Genomic DNA, 19059 nt, shown 5'->3' with positions numbered 1-19059 from the left:
AAACAAGGTAAGGAACTCTGTTTTGAAGAGAGTTGTAGATGACAGCAAGGAATGTGGTAAGTCGCAGGCCTAACCACTTCAAAACAGGGACAGTGTGGAAGTGTTTGGGGCTATATAGTGCCTAGAACAGCAGCACGAGTGGAGAGAAGCCTTACTAGCATAGACCGCATTTCATAAGGGAAATTCTGAGCCAAGATTTGAGGACGGTTAGGGACTATTCTGTGCCCTAACCAGTCCCAAAATTACAGCAGTGATAAAGTGACAAACAGCTACATTTGTATGGTGTGTCGGCAGCAAGGAACATGAGACAGCAAGGTCACATGGTGCAGCAAAGATGGGACAGCAAGGACATGGTGCTTGCATGGGACAGCAAGCAATCATGGTGCATCAGTATGATCAGTGACAAAATTGTGATAAGGGGCAGCATGATGTGAAATGCTACAAAACAAAGATGGGCATCATGACAAAGTTGTGTGCAACACTTGCTAATATAGTACAATGATAGTAAATGCTACAATGAGATGCAGCATGATGGGCACAGTAAGGTACAAGATGAGGCAGCACTGGTAAGTGCAGCAAGACGATAAGGTACAATAAGATGTTGCAATACCAGAAGGTGCAGCGGTATGATGTGTGCAGCGTGGTAATGAGGTCCAGCATAGTGATGATGGGTGCAACATGGTGCAGCACAGTGAGGTGCAGCATGATGACGAAGTGTAGCACAATGCATGGTGATGGAGTCACCTGGGAGAATCAGTTGAAGCAGCATGTCCTCAATTGAGTTCAGCTACCTCATGTATCATCTACTTAGAGATGATCTATGCTCCTATTTAGATAAGTCAAAGTGTTGACTTTTGTTGTAAATGTACTATCTCTCTCTGTGCTGAACTATTGAAGAACATATAAGAAGAATTGATCAAGGGTTTCCCCACATTAGGGTTTGTCCCTGGCTAGTGCCACATCTTGTGTCCTCTTGTCTTGGCTTGTCTTCTGTGATCTATGTTTATGTTCTATCTGCAATTTACTTTAATGCTGATGTGATTCCTAATCTGGAAAAGATATTGAGCTAACTGTGAAAATTGAATAAATTGCTCTAAGCATAGAACATACCTAAAATTAACAATCCATCTATGCGAAGTTATGGAAATTTTGTTTCTTGATAGTGATGCTTCATGTATGTGCCATGTATAATGAATGAATGTTCCTAGGGATGTTTCATTACTGAAATTCATCTTGATAAGCCATCTATTTTGCAAAACTAAGTATAAAGTCTTTGAAGTTGTTTTTGTTGTTGCCCTAATGCTAAGGGAAATTGTCTTTGCGGCCTCCTTGACCTTGAAAATCCAAAAGTCCATAGTCATAATTCTACCTGAATCCAAGCTCCCCAAAGGATTAGGCACTAATCCACCATAAGGTGATCACCTTAAACCTTATTTCCTCTCCTCCCCCTTCTTTTCTAGGCCTAGCCCATTAGGTCTCCTAGGGCATCATTTATCTCGCAAACAACCCACTCAAATCTCTTGGCATCCTCTGCTTTGATGTGTCTCCTAGGCGCCCTCCAATTTTGAAGAAATTCTGACAGTGGGATTTTGAGATATCTCAAGCCCTAGCCTTGAGATTGAATCTTGTCCTGGCTTTCCTTAGCCTAGAAACCTCATTAGGATCCTCATGTTGTCTTGCATTGAAAATTCTTTCTTTGGTACCTTTCTCCCTCCAGAATAGGTCAAGCATAGCATTGGTTGCTAAACCCTACCCCCTTGACCTAACCTCGGGTCCACTTGGTCCCGTGTGGTCCCATACACTATTAAAGAGAATTCTTCAGGGATCCCTTGGAATCCAAGCTTTCACAAGAATTTTAGGGCCAAGGAACCTCCATCATAAGATACATACTCTAGACCTAAACCTTCAAATTCTCCTAAGCCCTTCGTTGAGAGCTTTCAACCTTGCCTTCCAAAGCAAGCAAACCACATATTTGAGCCTCTCTTGTGAATAAGCTTCCAGGATCACCCCTAGCCTTATCATTGGTCCATCCATTTCATGATCCTTATCATAACGGATCTCCTCCCATTGGTGAAAATCTATAAAGGGTAGGGAGCCTTAGCCGAGGTGACAGTGGGCTATCGCTCCATTGTTTCTCTTAGCCTAATAGTAGCCCTTCAAGGATCCCCTTTTAGGACCCCTGCTAGTTTGAGAGGTAACAAGTGTCATGTATTTTTCTCCACTCTTGACTTGTATCTCTGTCTTTGTTGTCCAACATCATGGTAGAAAGAAACCATAAGTTTTTTGGGAAGAATTACTATACCTCAAAGCAGTGTATGTTGGCCATTTTTTAACACAAATGCTTGTCAGACATCATTCTCACCAAGGATACCCAACCCATTGTTGTGGGTAAATGTTAGATCCCTATACTACTTATGTAACCCCTTATTGTTATTAGTGCAACCTCCTTATTGTATTATTGTGCCATATAGTCCCCACGTTGTTATTATTATGCCCCATAGAAGCCCACTATTATTATTGTTGTGCCCCTACAATATTATTTTTATGTAGCCTCTGATCATATTGGGACCCCGTAGACTCCTATATATAGAAAGAAGGTCTTGTCATTTGTATCATCCAAGAATTGTTCATTTGTGTAATGTAAAGGAGGTTGCCCCCTCGAAGACGCTGATTTTTAAGTCGTGATCTATCTTTTCTATCTTTTTGTAAGCTGGTTTCATAACATTTGGTATTAGAGCTTTCGATTCTAGGGTTTCGCTACCTCCAAACAGGTCATCGTGGAATTTTCTCTATAACTTTTTCTCTACGAAGTTTCAGAAGCTAAAAGAAAAAACATTTGAGCTGAAATCGTTCTGAACCTCGGATCTGAATTTCAGATCTTGTCTCGTTATATTTTCGGAGATATGCTCCGAGGAAGTTACGGTTTTTGCAAGCTCCAGAATTCCATCGCAAACAAGTCATCGTGGCATTTTTGCTATAATTATTTTTCTACGAAGATTCAGACTCTGAAATTAAAACCCATTTGAGCCGAAATCTTGATAAAGCTCAGGCCCGTATTTCAGATCTTGTTTCGCTATATTGTCAAAGATATGGTCCAAGACATTTAGGATTTTTGCAGACTCCCGAATTACATCCCAAATAGGTGACCTGGGGAAAATCATCATAACTTTCTCTCTGAGCATAAGAGTGAAATTTCGTAAAACGTTACAGAAAGAGAACGGCATGTAATTTGTTGTGTATCGGTTTCAGGTCCTAAGGTCGAAACAGTGACACGTGGCACTTCGTACAAGTTCGCTCTACTGAACCAGTCTATAATCAGGTCATTGTGGGAGATTTGGCATAACTCTTCCTTGGAGAATCCAATCTTGATCAGACTTGAGGGATTGGAAAGAGTTCTTAGAGGGCTACCGCAAGACGCAATTTCAGACCTTGGAGATCAGAAATTACAGAGATACAACAGATTCAATATCAAACTCCTACAAAGATAAAAAAATGTGTAGTTTTTTTTTTTTTTTTTTTTTTTTTTTTTTTTTGCATAAGTTGGGTTGAAAAATTAGTTTGAAGGAATTCAAAGGGCATACTGAAGCATTATTATCATTAAATGATGCCCCGAAGAAAGAAATGGAAACACCTAGTAAGCAACCTGAAATCTCTAGCATGACTCATGAAGAAGAGGAAGAAATGCAACATGATATATCAAAATTACGAGACCAAGTGCAACAAAATTCACTCTCACAAAAAATAACAGAAGCTAAGATGGATGGTTTAAAGAAAAGCGTGGAAGCTAAGATGGATGGTGTGGAAGCTAAAATGGATGGTTTAAAGAAAGACGTGGAAGCTAAGATGGATGGTATAGAAGAAAAACTTTAAGGCAACATGGAAGATTTGAAGACAAATTTGACAGAGTTGCTACAAGAAATGTTTATTAATGGCGAAAGGGTAGTAAAGAAAACTCATGATGAGAACAAAAAAAAAATGTTAATCATGATTTCATAGACTCTAATGTTGGATTGAAGACCCACCATGTTCCAAAGATCGATATGAGGAAGTTTGATGGCAAGGATACTACAAATGGAACAATATTTCGATCTCCATAATGTGCAAAACACACAAAAGGTACGCATTGCAACTTTATATTTGGAACCAAATCAGTTTCTATGGTATTGATGGTTTTTCTCTCATAAACAAATTGTCACTTGGCAATTTTTACAGAAGAAATGATAGCACATTATGAGGATACAAAAAGCAACACTTTTTTTAGCCAATTGATAAATCTCAAACAAAAGGGTTCAATGATGGAGCACATTGAGGACTTCCAAAAATTGAATATAAGGGTAAAAGATATTCCAGAGGAGCATAGGATTGATGTGTTCATAGGGACTTTAAAGGATAACATCCAACATGAGGTTCGCCTTTGGGAACCTGATTCATTGGAGAAGGCATTTAGGTTGGCAAGAAAAATGGAAAGCAAAATTATGGCAACAAGGAAGCCTACCACTCACAACTATAAAGATGGAAGTGTTATTGCTCCTAGCCTTTCACCACCTACAAGGTTGACACCGCAACGAAGAAAAAAGAGCAAAAGGGCTTTGTTAAAATTGTGATAGAAAATACACTAAAGATCATAAGTGTGCTGAGAAGAAATTAATTTACATAGATGGGGAAGAGGAGCAAGAAAAGGAACAAGAAACGTCAAAAGAAGAGGATATACACCAGGAACCAATCCCAGAGAAAGAAGAAATGAATCTGACCATATTTTGTAATGCATTGATAGGAATTGCCACTCCTCAAACTCTCAATATAGAAGGGCATATCAAGAATAAAAAAGTAATAGTGTTTGATTGATTCAGGTAGTACCCAAAATTTTATTCATTGTAAAATAGCCAAGAAATTGAATTGCTTCCTATATCAAACACCACAGTATCAAGTAATGGTTGCAAATGGAGGAACCATAAATTGCACGGGAAAGTGCCATAATATCAAGTTATCCATGGGAGAATATGTCTTGAATAGTCCAATGCTTTCCATTCCAATGGGTGGTGCAGATGTTGTACTAGGAGTCCAATGGCTACAATCTTTGGGTATGATAGCTTTTAATTTTCAAGAACTTTTCTTGAAAATTTTTTGGAAAGGAAAGGAAGTTGAATTGAGGGGTATTGCAGGGAACCGGGAAAGATAATCAGCTCTAACAGCGTGACAAATATTCTAAAAAAAGAACAAGGGGGCATAATTGCACAATTATGTTCACTAGAGGTTCCCACATCGAGGTTGCCCCCTCGAAGACGCTAATTTTTTAGTGATTGATCTATCTTTTCTATCTTTTTGTGAGTTGGTTTCATAACAGTAAAGACCGGACAAGTTTGATGGACAAGGTAGTATTGATTTTGTATCCTCATAAGGTCTTCTACATTGGCTTGGTACCTTAGCATCTAGAAGATATTTGATTGCCTCTTTAGTTGCCTACTTGGTGGAATAAGTGATTTTATGATTTCCTTCATAAGATTAACTTAGGATAAGTACAATAATTAATTTGGTTGATTATTGTGGACTATTAGGCCAAAGTTCTAAGGATAAATAATAACATCATTTAAGTTGAATTAGATATAATCTCAACCATTACTCTCAAGTGAGGCTTAGGATTTAATCCTAGCCATTGATCACTTAGGAGATTAGGGTTAGGGATTTTGGTTTAATGAAATTATAGAATAAGCCTAAGGGAGAGGTGAAGATGTATCATTATTGAGGAAGCAATTTTCTCAAGAGCGGGAGGTTTGATTAGACTGAAGAGAAGTGAGAAGAATTGCAACAAGAAATTTTGGAAGAAGATTTCAGGGAAGTCGTAGCTACGAAAGAGAGAGGCCAAATCAGCTTAAGAGGAGGCCTGAAATATCCAAAGGCTGAATTTCTTCAGTGCACAAGAACTGTACGAGAAAAAATAGAGAGGCTGAATTGTTGGTGAGGGAGGCTAAATTTTCCAAAGATGGAGTTTCTTCAGTAGTGTCGATTTCCTTGAGGTTGATTTTTCCCAATGGGGCGAAGTTTAAGGTTCCCAGGAGTTGTATTTTTTTGTGTATTCTCCGTGGGTCTAGATCCAAATTTTCCTAAAAAATTTAATATGAAGATTGTGTTGGGCACAAGTTTGTTGTTATGGTGTCATTGATTTCCCATTTTCTTTCCACCACATTTTATTTTCTGAGCTAATATACCATTGTGATTATTTTATTGGCAACTTTACAAATATTTGAGATAAATATTTTATGGGTTTTTCACAAATAGTTGAAGAACAATAAAGCCAATGTTCCACCAAGTTTCTAGGACGAGGAGGCGAAGGAGCGGGGATAAGCAGGAGCGGCCTATGCAAAAGCTCCCCACCAATTTTTAGGAAACGTGGGGGGGCGTCGGGGTTTTAAGACCTTATAAATATAAAATATAAATCAATGACTCATATAACTGAAACAAATTTAAAACGAAAAGCATGATCATTGATATCATTATCATATAAATTATAATCATACATCATACATGTAAGTTTGTAACTGTACAGTGTAACTACTAGTCTACTAACTTACTAACAATGCACAATGAAAATAAATTATAAAATTATAAATGTTTAAACTTTTAAACTTTAAACTTTAAACCATATTGATGTTCCACTTCCAACTATGAACATTGAATACTGAAGATTGAAATAAAATTATAAAAGTCAAGTATGATACATCAAAAGTCAAATTTTTTAATTTTATAGAGTCAAAATAACATAAGAACATATCAAAAGATAAATGAGCATAATTGCTCAAGGTAATTCGTTCAATGAAGGAGCAGACAAAAGGTTGCTTGGCGATGGCAGCAACATTCCGTTCAACGAAGGAGCAGACAGAAGGCTACTTGGCGATGGCGACAGTGTTCAGTTCAACGAAGGAGCAAACAAAAAATGAAATGTGAAATGAACATAACGTAAACCCTTCCCAATCAGTCAACAAATATTAAAAATTACGATTTTTTTGTTTCATTAAAAAAAAATTGCGAATTTTTTCTAGGGAAACGACCCCTTAAGACCCCTTTCACCTAGGAAAGGACCCCAAAAATGGAGGAAACGACCCCTTTCAAGTTTCCTCACGTACCTTGTTTTTTGGGAGCGTGGGGAAACAACCCCCTCTCGTCCCCAAATCCCCGGAGCACGTGGGAGCTAGGAAACTCAACCCCCAGGTGGGGGGACGAGACCCCATGGAACACTGAATAAATCAGATTTGCTATAAAGGAATGATCATGGTATCAAAGCAATAGAAACTTCGTTGGTGAGATCATATATCATAGGGGTTTCATGGCAGCAAATTATTTTTTACAACAAGGGTCATGTGGTGAAAGTTGATTTGGTAATATGGCATCATCAAGTTTGAGGCATGACGACCGGTTGGAGGGGGCTGTAAATTTCAGTCCATGGAAGGAGTATATAGCCCTTGTTTTAGTGGCAAATGGTTTGTGGGAAATCGCAAGCCAAGAGATTCAAGTTCCTCAAGATGCTACCCAACATAGTTGAACATACGATAAAATATATAAAAACCAAGGGCATCATTTTGTATCATGTGAAGGATCATATAATCCCTCACATAACAAAGAAGGATTTCGCCTATAAAATGTGGATGGCCTTGACAAAGTTATACCAGAGTGACAACCAGAACCAAAAGATGGTTCTAAGGGAGAAGCTAAATAACAATAAGATGAACATATCTGGGACTGTGGCATCATGATTCAAAAGGATTCAACAAGTTTTTGATGATGCTTCAGCTGTTGGGGAAGAAATGGATGAGACGGAGCTCATGAAAGTAGCAGTGAAAGGGTGTGTTGAGCAATGGGATACATTTGTGACGGATATGTTAACTAAAAATATGCTTCTTGATTGGACCAAATAGTGGGAAAATTTCACCCAAAAGGAGATTTGGGAGGAATCCATAACTGGTGGACGCCACAAAGGTGGACATGAGCAAAACCTTGCACTTGTTGGGCAAGCAAAGAAGGGCAATAGTAAAGCCAAGCAGAACCAGAGTTGAAGAGCACCTTCACAAGGGAAGAAAACCATGAGCAAAGTCAAGTGCTTTGCATGTCATAAGTTTGCTTATTATGTCAGACCGTATCCAAACAAAAATAAAGGCAAGGGGAAGCTAGCAACAATTGCATCTACGCAAATCAATGACTTGGCAAAAGAAATTTGAGAAGGAATTTTCTCTAGTATCTTGTATTTCTGGAACATTACAAGAGGGGTGTGGTTTGTGGACAGTGGAGCATCTTGTTGTTAGCTTATGTAGGTTGGACCGGTGTTCTAGTCTTAGATTGTTTCTATGAAGCTAGGGAACACATTTTCTCCAATGCCCAAAAAAGGTTTCACAAGAAAAGGCCTTAATTAGAATTAATGAGTCAGTTAATTTATTTTCCTAAGTTAATATAGGGAAATGGCTTGATTAATCAGTATTAGTCTAATATAGGGAAATGGCTTAATTCATCAGTATTAGTCTAATATAGGGAATGGCTTAATTAATCAGTATTAGTCTAATATAGGGAAATGGCTCAATTAATCAGTATTAATTGGGGCAAATCGATTTTTCTCTAGAGACTTCCAGAAAAGTCACTTGAAGGAGTCCAGATGATCTTAGCCATTGATTGAGATTAGATCATGATCATTGATTTGTCAACTAAAGATTATAAGAGGAAATTGATGAGCACTTGGAGAAGACACACAAGATCAGTGAGAGATCAAAACAGAGCATTGTAGTGAGAGAAAAGGTGCACAGGCAGCACATGGACATCAACGGTAGGGGTTCAGTACTGATTGAAGATCAAAGTTCCAGAGAGAAAATCATCATAGTGATTTTCGGATTCTTAGTGACAGAGGGAGATTGATTTTCAATAGAGGTTGAATTTCCCAGGAGGAGTCTGAGTTGATTAAGAAGGCAGAGTTGTCGGAGGAAGAACGAAATTCCTGAAAGAAGGTCAATTTTCCTATGGGTATTCGATTTGCCAAAGACATCAAATTTCCCAGTGGAAGCCAGATAAATTTCTCAATTAGTGCGAGTTGCCAGGAGCGTCGAGTTTATCTACCAAGCTGCAAGTGTTAGTCAGATTGAATAGCCATAGGGAGGTTGAAAATGATTTGAGGGACCAAGTTGCTTCTAGGAGATCAAATTGACTTGTAAAAGTGAAGAAAATATTTTGTTAGATATTTTCTATTACGAAAGCCAGGTGTAATTTTAATCATAGATTTCGCTGAAGAATTAATAGTAAAATCCTCATCTGCATAACTGGCTTTCCCTTCAGGGTTTTTCCAGGGACATTTGTCCAAAAATATTGGCGTCCATTATTTGTTTATGCGTACATAATTTTCTCAGTTCCTATGGTTATTTATTTTTCAGTGAAGTTACAGTTGTGTTTTCTTTAGTATTTGCCACAAATCATTTGCAGAAGGAAATCTAAATTTCTAGGAGAATAATAACCAATAACTGCAATAGTAATTGAAATTTCACATGGTATCAGAGTGGATTTGAGGGTAGAAGGAAGATATGTGTAGGCACAGGAAGAGAAAAACAAAGAGTTTTAACCCGATTCGATTTCTTCAGTTATTTCTCCAATTTATTTGGATTTCACTATCTTTCCAGAGATGGTCACGGCAGGTTTGAGAGGTCAGGACAAGTTGGATGGAGCCTCCAACTTTGGCATGTGGAAAGCCAAAATGTCATTCCTATTGGATGAGTTTGGATTGAAGGTGTATGCAGAGAAAAATGAAGGCGAAGAAGGGGTCCAACAAAGGCTCCTGCTCAAAAGCAGAGAAGAAGGACCTATCAAAGTTCAAGTGCTATGGCTATCACAAGTTTGGGCACTATGTCAGTGATTGTCCTCAGAGGAAGAAGAAGGGAAAGAACCAAGTAGCAGCTTCAACAAATGCAAATGAGCTCTTCAACAGGATAGAACAAGAATTTGCATTGATTGCTTGTGTTTCTAAATCAACTTCACAAGGTGTCTGATATATAGACAACAATATTATAAAAATTGGACTGGTCATCGAACCGGTAGACCCCCCTGACTGAGAACCGATCAAAACCAGATGGAAATCAATAAAAACACTGGACCAAAAAACTGGTCAACCAAAAACGCAAAATATTCAAATTTTAAAGAATATGAATCCAAACCATTTATACACAAACTGTGAAAATTCCTTGAACTACAACAACTGGATATTATTCTCCTAACTTTAACAGTTTATTTGTCTTTTGTAATTATTATTACAATTTTCTCCTAACTTAAACAATTTATTTGTCTTCTGTAATTATTATTACGACAAAGCAAATAATTCACACCGCAATTCTCCATAATAAAATTACGTTGTGGAAACAAAATTACGAAACTAAGAAATAAATGTGCACACACAATATAAATAGACACCATTTTTTGGACAAAAATCCATCGTAGTGGAACTAGCCTTGTTAAAATTGTTGTGGGAAGTGGAACCAGCCTTCTTAGGATCGTTGTGGGAAGTGGAACCAGCGTTCTGAGGATCGTTGTGGGAAGTGGAACCAGCCTTCTTAGGAAGGAACATTCCAACAACTCAGAAGGGATCGATGCCCAAGAAGGTCACTTCGGGGATTGCCGACCCAGTTGGAAGGGATAGTTAGACAGGGAGGGGGCTTTTGACCGGTTTGAAGGTATAGGTTCTTTGAGCATCAACCTATTCCTCATCTATTTTGAAATCTAGTTTAGTTTCCATCCAAAGACAAGGGAGATTCAGAAAAAAGCACGAGAGATGTTGCAGAGAGCTAGTGCAAAAGCTAAAACTCGACACGGCAGGCATCGTATTCCTCATTCATTCCAAATTGGGGATCAACTCTAGTTGCATTTCAATAAATAGAGTCAAATATTGAGATTCAAGTAAGTAACAGTGAGCGACTAACGAAGGTCAGGCTATATGGATCCGACCACTGAAACAAGGCAAGCGCTCTATCTGAACCCTACTTATCAAAATCCGGTATCTAGACTCAACCAGGTGGATTTCACCAGTTTTGTGTCCTCGTGCACCTTGCATTGTCCTTCCCGATGGTTCCTTCCTTCCTTTCTTCCTTCCTTCTTCATATGAAAGCGAAAGGTCTGGGTTCGGATTGACTATTGAATGCAGGGCTACGTGAAGCGTGAGTATGTAATGAAAAGCGTGTACGGGTGGAAGGTAACTGAAAAGGAGGGTATGGTGGATAAGCAACATATCATATAAGCGTGAAGCAAATGTGAAGTAAAGCGTGGCGATATAATAGTATGGAAAGTGCAATGCGTAGGCATATGTAGGCGTTCGAGCATATTGATCCTCTGTCAAAAGTATAAGTATAAGGAGGCGAAGGAGAGGGAGGAGACGCATCTAACTAGAGCGTAGCGACACCCTCCCTCTGTTGAAAGTAGAAGTAGAAAGAGTAGGATAAGAAGTTAGAGGGAGGATAAGAAGGTAGAGGGAAAAACCCCTACGGGGAAACCAGTGCAGCAAATGAAGGTTTTATTATTATGCAGCAAATGTAGAGAATTACAACTGGATGTCCAACTGGCAATCCTCCGACAATTTATCTCTACTAGAAATATACTGGGAAAATTATTTTGCCTCATAGCTATTCAATCAAGCCTCTAACATTCTCGCACTTCCTAGCTAATTCGAATTGTTGGACTGGAAATGCACACTGCTTGCTAGAGAAAATTTGTTCTGCCTTCGAAACACCTCCAGATGAGTTGCCCTTCCATCCTCTAGCTCTGGAAACAATTCGCTTAGCCTCTGGGGAGTAGATTTGAGCATTAATTGTTGAATAGATCCTCATTCCGGTGTTAATTTTTAGGACTAAATTGTTATCTGTTATAGATAATTGCATTTATAAACATCTCTACATTATATTCACCCCATAACATTATAACATCATTAGCAATTATGTAGAGAGAACAATAATTCAGTGAAATAGTAAACAACAAAAGCAAAGTATACACAATAGAGACACCAAGATTTAGGTTAAAGACAAGGTAAAAACCCCACAAGGGGGAAAACGCAACCAGATTATTCTTCTATTAGATATTCATCAAATATTCAGTTGAGATACAAAGTACAATGAGAATGAGATACAACAATCATATCAGGTCTCTTATGGCCAACCCAATTCAGTTCACAACTTTGTTTCCAAGTGAGTTGTTATCATATCACTGTCAGATACTTTCACTAATCATTGTTACTAATAGCAAAGTCTACCGCCATGTCAAGGTTGTTGCAATAAGGTCATTGTCAAAATCACTATCATATAGGGTTACTATCAAATTCACCAAATACTAGGTCCCCTCTATGTTGAATTCAATGTCATCTCCCTAAGTCATTGTCACTGTCAAACACTGTTGTCCTTAGATTATTGTCACATAAGGTAGTATCTATAGATCTTCATCTTACTGCCATCACCGTCTCACTATTCCTTAGGTCATTGTATCACTTATACTTGGGTCATTGTCTCGTTGTCACATATGCCTTTGTCTTACTATCTCAAGTTATTGTCTATACTAAGCTACAGCGATATCAACTTCACAGCCATATCAAAGAATCTTGTTTTCATTGTCTGCTTGATTTCCCTAGTACAAAAAGCAAGTAATGTGGATTAATAAGCACTTAGAATGTGCAGCAAAAAGTGTGAATTGAAATGTATAAGAACCAGTTACATTTTCCATTCAAATCAAGCCATATGAAAATCAAGTCAAGTATATTAATGAGTCCTTAATGTAATGTATTTATCTTGTGACCTGAATCCCATATTGTATAAGAGATTTCAGTAAAAGATAGAAGGGTAGCAACAAATGCATGCCTGTTGACTACCAGGTATTAAATAAGTTGGTATGAACAGATGAGTATCCAAATGGTTATAGTCATTTGAAACATTAATTTATAATCTAGTATCAAGTTCATGTACATAAGCAAGGATAATCTGCACAGACATCGATTAATTAAAGAGATGGTTACTGAGTCATTGTAATGCACATTGGTCTTTTAATTGCTCTTTCATTTATTCTGAGGTGAATAATATATTCTCAAACCTTTTCTGGACGACTACTTCTCTTTGTGTTTACTGAAGACATCTTAATTCTTACTAAGAACAATCAAGAAATGACTCCTAATCGCCTAAATTTTTCAAGGGAAAAAAAAATATCTATGCCAAGTATAAGATATTTGGGGCACATTATTTAATCCAAAGGTATCATTTTAGGCCCCAGCATATGAAAATTGCAACAGAATGGACATTCACAGGTTTACCTATCAAACTGCACTAATAACCAACCAAGATGTATTAAGTAGGAAACCTTAGATAGTCGGGTCTCTACAGGGGGAAATTCCCCCAGATCAGATCCCTAATTGCCTTCATCAATATCCAAGAGCTGGCCTAGGTGTACCAAAGCAGGTTAAGAAAAACAAAGGGACATTTTCATTGATGTGGTTAGAAACAAGAAGTACGATAAAAAGATCACTAAATAAAGGAGGAATTTGATTGTAAACATGTAGTGATAGCACTAACCTGTCCATCTCCATAGTTGACATTAAGCTGAAGAAGTGAAGCGGTAAATTCAGCATAGCGCCTCATCACATAATGAGGATGAACATCATCTTCCCATAATGTTCGGACATTCGCATTGCGCAAACTAGTGAGATGCAAGTCAAAAACCATTTTGAAACGAGGCCACAAAGCAATATTAACCTGCACTATAAACCATCTAGTTATGATACAGATTGCTGAAAGACGTGAAGCAAAAGAACAAGAAGTATTTCTGTGCCCTGTCTGTAAATGTCTTCTCATCACATTGAACATACAAATGTACGTTGTCTTCAAAATCTAATGCCTGCGGAACAAAGGAATATGAGAAAATTCTTTTGTGATCATAAGAAAAGTGTTGACCTTGTCCAAATATGAATCTAAGCATGGAACACGACGTCTTGACATAATTAGCTGAAAAAACAAAAAACAAATGCATAATTGTCAGCATGTAAAATCAGTGATAAAAAAATCCCAAGGAAAGGACACTATAAAGATTTTATAAAAGTACTCTATAAAATTGATCATGTTCCACCCAGTTCCACAATGCTAAGTTACCAGGATACTGATATGGATCAGATCCAGATCTAGATATGGATACAGATCTCCCAAATTTTGAAAACCCTACGGCAGGGAAATGGAATGTACAAGAAGTATTTTATTTAAGAAAGAAATTGAAAATTAAGAATTAAGAATCAATACCACTCAGGAATCACGATATTAGAACTATCAGTTATAACTTATAACCAAAAAAGAGTTATCGGGGATATTACTATTAGCAATCCATACTATAACTAATTTAATGGCTACCATTCCTATATCTCATAAATGACTGCTCTCAACAGATTACAAGGCATTCCCAAGTTAATAAAAGACACAAACAGCAAATCATATGCAAAAAAACCCAGTACGGAAAATGTTCAGGAGAGTATATGTTACTAATACAGTTCCAATAAAAGATACATCCACAAATATGAATTCCAAGTTAACATTATTAAGAATATTACTTATAAATAATATTACTATTAGTGTTACTTATTAATGATGTCATTAGTTTTACAGTTTTACTGCTATACAAAATTAACATCTTATTGTTAAGCATTATATTAAAATATTAGTATTAAAATGTAAATTGCAAATTATTAAAAACATATAAGTGGCATGGTACGGGGAAACAGAAACACGTATCTGAAATGGAAATGTCCTCGACAAGTGACCTCCCAAAAATCAAGAATGTTGAAATTTTGACGTTCTATGCTGCAACAATCACTTATTCCAAAACTTCTTTCTTCTGCAATTTTAATTGAGCAATTGTAGATAGAACATACACCATATAAATCATATGCAAAATAGAAGACAGCCAAGACCACAAATAGACAGAGAATTTAGGTCCAATGATCAGGGCAAAACCCACAAGGGGAAAACCCAATCAGATTCTTCTTCTATTAAAAATCATTTGTTCAGCAGAGATACATAATACAATAAGAGAACGAAGAAGTTCACTCAAATCTGAAGAAGATCTCTGATAGCAATAGCTGATGCAAACACTAAATTACTTTGGCTCACCAAGATGCTATTACTCTTCAAGAGACTCTCTCTCTCTCTCAAATCTTCTCTACAGTCTCTAACTCTCTCTTTCTCAAATTTGTACTCTCCTTTCACAATGCACAAAGTGAGTAATAGAGAGGATGAGAGGCACAAATATATAGGAAGAGCAAGGAGGTCGAATTCACGAGGGAGTAACTCCCATGCCTTGAGAAGGAGTTACATATGACAAAATAGGAGTGTAACTTATGCCATAAAGGAGGTACACTTGCTTTAGTAACTCATGCCATCAAGAGGGAGTACGCATGCCTTAGTAATTTGAGCCATTAAGGAGAAGTGTAACATATGCATTAAAGAGGTGTAAGAGGAATCTTTTTATGACAAGTCATTAAAGTGTGTAAGAGAGTGTAAGAGGTGTGTAAGAGCATTAAAGAGAGAGAGGAAGAGAGAGTAATGTATCATTGAATGAGAGAGTTCGATTTTCCATCAAGGAGAGAGAGATGTGAAGTGGCATGATTGAGTGCCAAGTAGGAGAGGTGACACGGAATATCATTTTAATAATATTATAATATCATAAGGATAATAATAAAAATATATATTGGTGATTAAATTAAAAATTAAACAATTGAGATTGATTAAGGATAAGATAAGTGATTTTCCATCATATGTATATCATTACCAATTCCCACATGTGCCACATAAGCATGACACTAAAACATGATGTACATACACTGAAACATGGGGTTTGTTGCCAAAAGTGTGTTTCAACTGGATGAAATGTGTTTCAGCCAGGCTGAAACGTGTTTCCAGCGCATTTCAACCATAATTTGGGGTTTCCATACTGAAATGAGACTGGTAAATGGGGGGTCCCACATTTCTTACAACTTAGAAAATACTAAAAGGTATCGCCTTGGAAAGCATATTCATCCTTATGAATATTAATTGGAATTTTATTAATCCTAATGAAAAGTCAATGGCTACCATATGTTATCTATTAGAATGCATAGTAATGATATGATTATATTACAAGGATAAAGCCCCATGACCTAATCACCATTTTTTTAGATTTTACCAAATTGTTGCAATGCAGCCCAAATGTGGAGGTTCAATGAGAAAAACACAAAGATTGTGGCTACATGGAGGAAAACATATGAGCCAGCACCCACACAAAGTCAAAAACTTATAAGTTTATAACCCGCCACTAGGAGGACAACAAACAATCATGGAGAAGGATTATGCATAAATTTGTATGCAAAAACCACAGAGGCAAAACCTGCTATCTCGAAGGCAAACCAATCAAGACTATTATGAATATAATTCATAATAAAATAATAAATGTAAATTTAAATATAATAATAATAAACGATAACTAATTAACTAATGATCAGTTAATTAGCAATGAAGAGGCATGTCTTAGAGACATGGCCATTCATGAAAGGGCATCTGCCTAGGGTATATAAGTAGGTCCTCATTCTCATTTGTAAACATCTTACATCAATTCTTTATACAATATCCAATTTACAATTACCGTCCTACAATAGATGTCTTTGTCTACAAAGTATTTTAATACTTCCGTTGCGTATACGACTTTTGGTCATTACATTGGTATTAGAGCCACGTCTGATCCTCGCTTTTAGCCATCAACCATTCGTCAACCTTGTTGTCGTCAAAGAATTCAAGCACAGTTGGAGATTCTCCATTCTATTGGATTCGTTGTCAGGCCTTTCGCCATTGAAGAAAAGAAAAATTACATATTAAGAAGAAAAAAAAAAAAATATATATATATATATATTATTAATATAGCTCCTTTTTATGATTTTTTAATAACTTTTATTTTTCCTTGTTTTATATATATATATATTACAAAAAAAAGGGTGAAATTATATATATTAAAATATATATATATATATATTACAAAAAAAAGGGTGAAATTATATATATTAAAAAAAATCAATATATAGAAGAAAAAAAACAAGGAAAAATAAAAGTTATTAAAAAATCATAAAAAAGGAGTTATATTAAAAATAAATAAATAAATATATATAAAACCTTACCTGCGACTCTCCAACGAGCTGTCTGAACCACCATCAGCCGATGGTTGACACAGCCACAGTGCTGACAGGCCGACATCCCTGAAAGATTGTGCTCACCCGATTCGCCAGCAAATCACTCTCGCCATATCCTCAATTCGTCCCTATCTTCCGTAATTCCCGATTGTGTACAACAGTCGACCCTTTTCTACAGCCTCGTCCACCGCTGCTGCTCTCCATCGTGTCGCACCCGCTGCAACCTGTTTGTCCCCGCTGCGTGACCCCTTCCATCCATTGCTCATCCATGTCATACTCACCAACCCTCTGACAACCCTACGTCCACCTTATCGTTTGTTGTTCCTCTGTGTTACCCCTCGCTATCCATTGGTCATGTCCCTCACATCCTCTGCATTACCACATCGTTGTTGACCCTGACTGCCTGTGGTTCGGTGGATACACATTCTCATTTAATTGGTGCATTCAACAGGGGAACCCTGACCCATCGCATCTATCCATTGGATCCCATTCAATCACATTCGTTAAACCAACAAAAAAATCACGTTTTATTTGCATTCGAAATTATTAAACTATATTAAAGTATTATAATATAGTTTAAATTGAATTCATTTATATATAAACCATATTATATAAATTTAATTTAGTTATATATAATAGTATTAAAAATAAAAATAAAAAATTATTATTATTATTATTAAAAAAAAAGTTAAGAAAATATTTATTTATTAAAAAAAAAAAAAATTAGAGAAAAAAATTATTTAAAAAAAAATTATTAATTATTTAAATTAAAAAAAAAAAGTATATTAAGATAGACAATCAAAGAAAAAAGAAGGGTTATCATTAAACCCTAAGCTCTTCGACAAACACAAAAGAAGTCCATTTTTGAAGAACATATCAGTGTCGCTGACGAAAATTATCGATAAACAAAATGAAGCCTAATTCAAAACTGATGAAGGAAGGACGATTTTCCTATAAAGGTTTTTCAATTACGGATCATAGAGTAATTACATTAAAAAGAAGTATCCAAGGAATAGAAATTAATATCGCTATTAGCACAAGCAACGATAAAAATTACATCAACGTTAACTTGGCAAATCAGTTATTAATTCTAAAGCTAAGCATTGGTGTAAGGAAAAATATTTTTGACCAAAAACAATATAACATTAGTGATTTACAAGTGGCAATGGGTCATTATGAGTACATATCTCAATTTCATGTTGTAAAGATGGATATTGACATCATACTTGATCAACCTTGGTTTAAGAAACAAGATTTGACATTTCCTTATAAGTGGAAGATGGTCACATTTCGAGACATAACAAGTAAATCAAAATCAATAACATCTTCAGTAGAAGACTTCAAGGATGTCTTAGACTTGATGTTTCAAGATAACAAAAAAAAAGAAGCAAAAAGAGCTTGAAGAAGCCATCTGCAATAAAGACAAAGAAATTTCGCGCCTCAGAGATCACAATGAAAAACTACTCGAACAAGTCAAGAAAGCCAAAGCCACAAAGAAGGAACTCAAGAAGCGTTTATTAGAACAAGAAGAAGAAAATTTACGTTTTAAGAGCCTTAATCAGACATTATTAGAACAAATCAAAAGTTTAAAAGATGATGAAGCTACTAAGAATAAAGTCAACAATTCAGAAAAGGATGAACTTGTACGTTTAAGGAATCATAACCAAACCCTACTTACGCAAATAAAAAAAACTTTAAAATGACAAGAAATCGTTGAATGACAAGCTAGAACAACTTCAAGGTGAAGTATTGAAGTCGTCAGTCATTTCAGTCCAAGTTGAAGATAAGGGAATAAATATTGATCCAGTCAATATCACAAGTAAGGAAGAAGAGGAATCTAGAGAAGTTAAAACATATGCAGAAGCTGCAATCCA

At 36.5% G+C, this 19059-nt stretch overlaps 1 protein-coding gene across 1 annotated transcript in view; it reads right to left on the bottom strand.

Moving 5' to 3' along the window:
* The window catches only part of LOC149265032 (vacuolar protein sorting-associated protein 52 A-like), a 296453-nt gene that overhangs the window by 32392 nt on the left and 245002 nt on the right, over window positions 1-19059 (bottom strand). Inside the window, exons 16-17 of the mRNA XM_089429097.1 lie at window positions 13938-13988; window positions 13560-13739 (exon numbers count right to left, since the gene is read on the bottom strand). Coding sequence (XP_089285223.1) covers window positions 13560-13739; window positions 13938-13988 — 231 coding nt within the window. The remainder of the gene's footprint in view (window positions 1-13559; window positions 13740-13937; window positions 13989-19059) is intronic.

Source organism: Pinus tabuliformis, chromosome 6 (genome assembly GCF_031772625.1).
Source record: "Pinus tabuliformis cultivar Carrire ecotype Pingquan chromosome 6, CPIR1, whole genome shotgun sequence".
Taxonomy (NCBI): Eukaryota; Viridiplantae; Streptophyta; class Pinopsida; order Pinales; family Pinaceae; genus Pinus; species Pinus tabuliformis.
The sequence above is the reverse complement of the archived record's forward strand: the minus strand, read 5'-3'. Positions and strand labels throughout refer to the sequence as shown.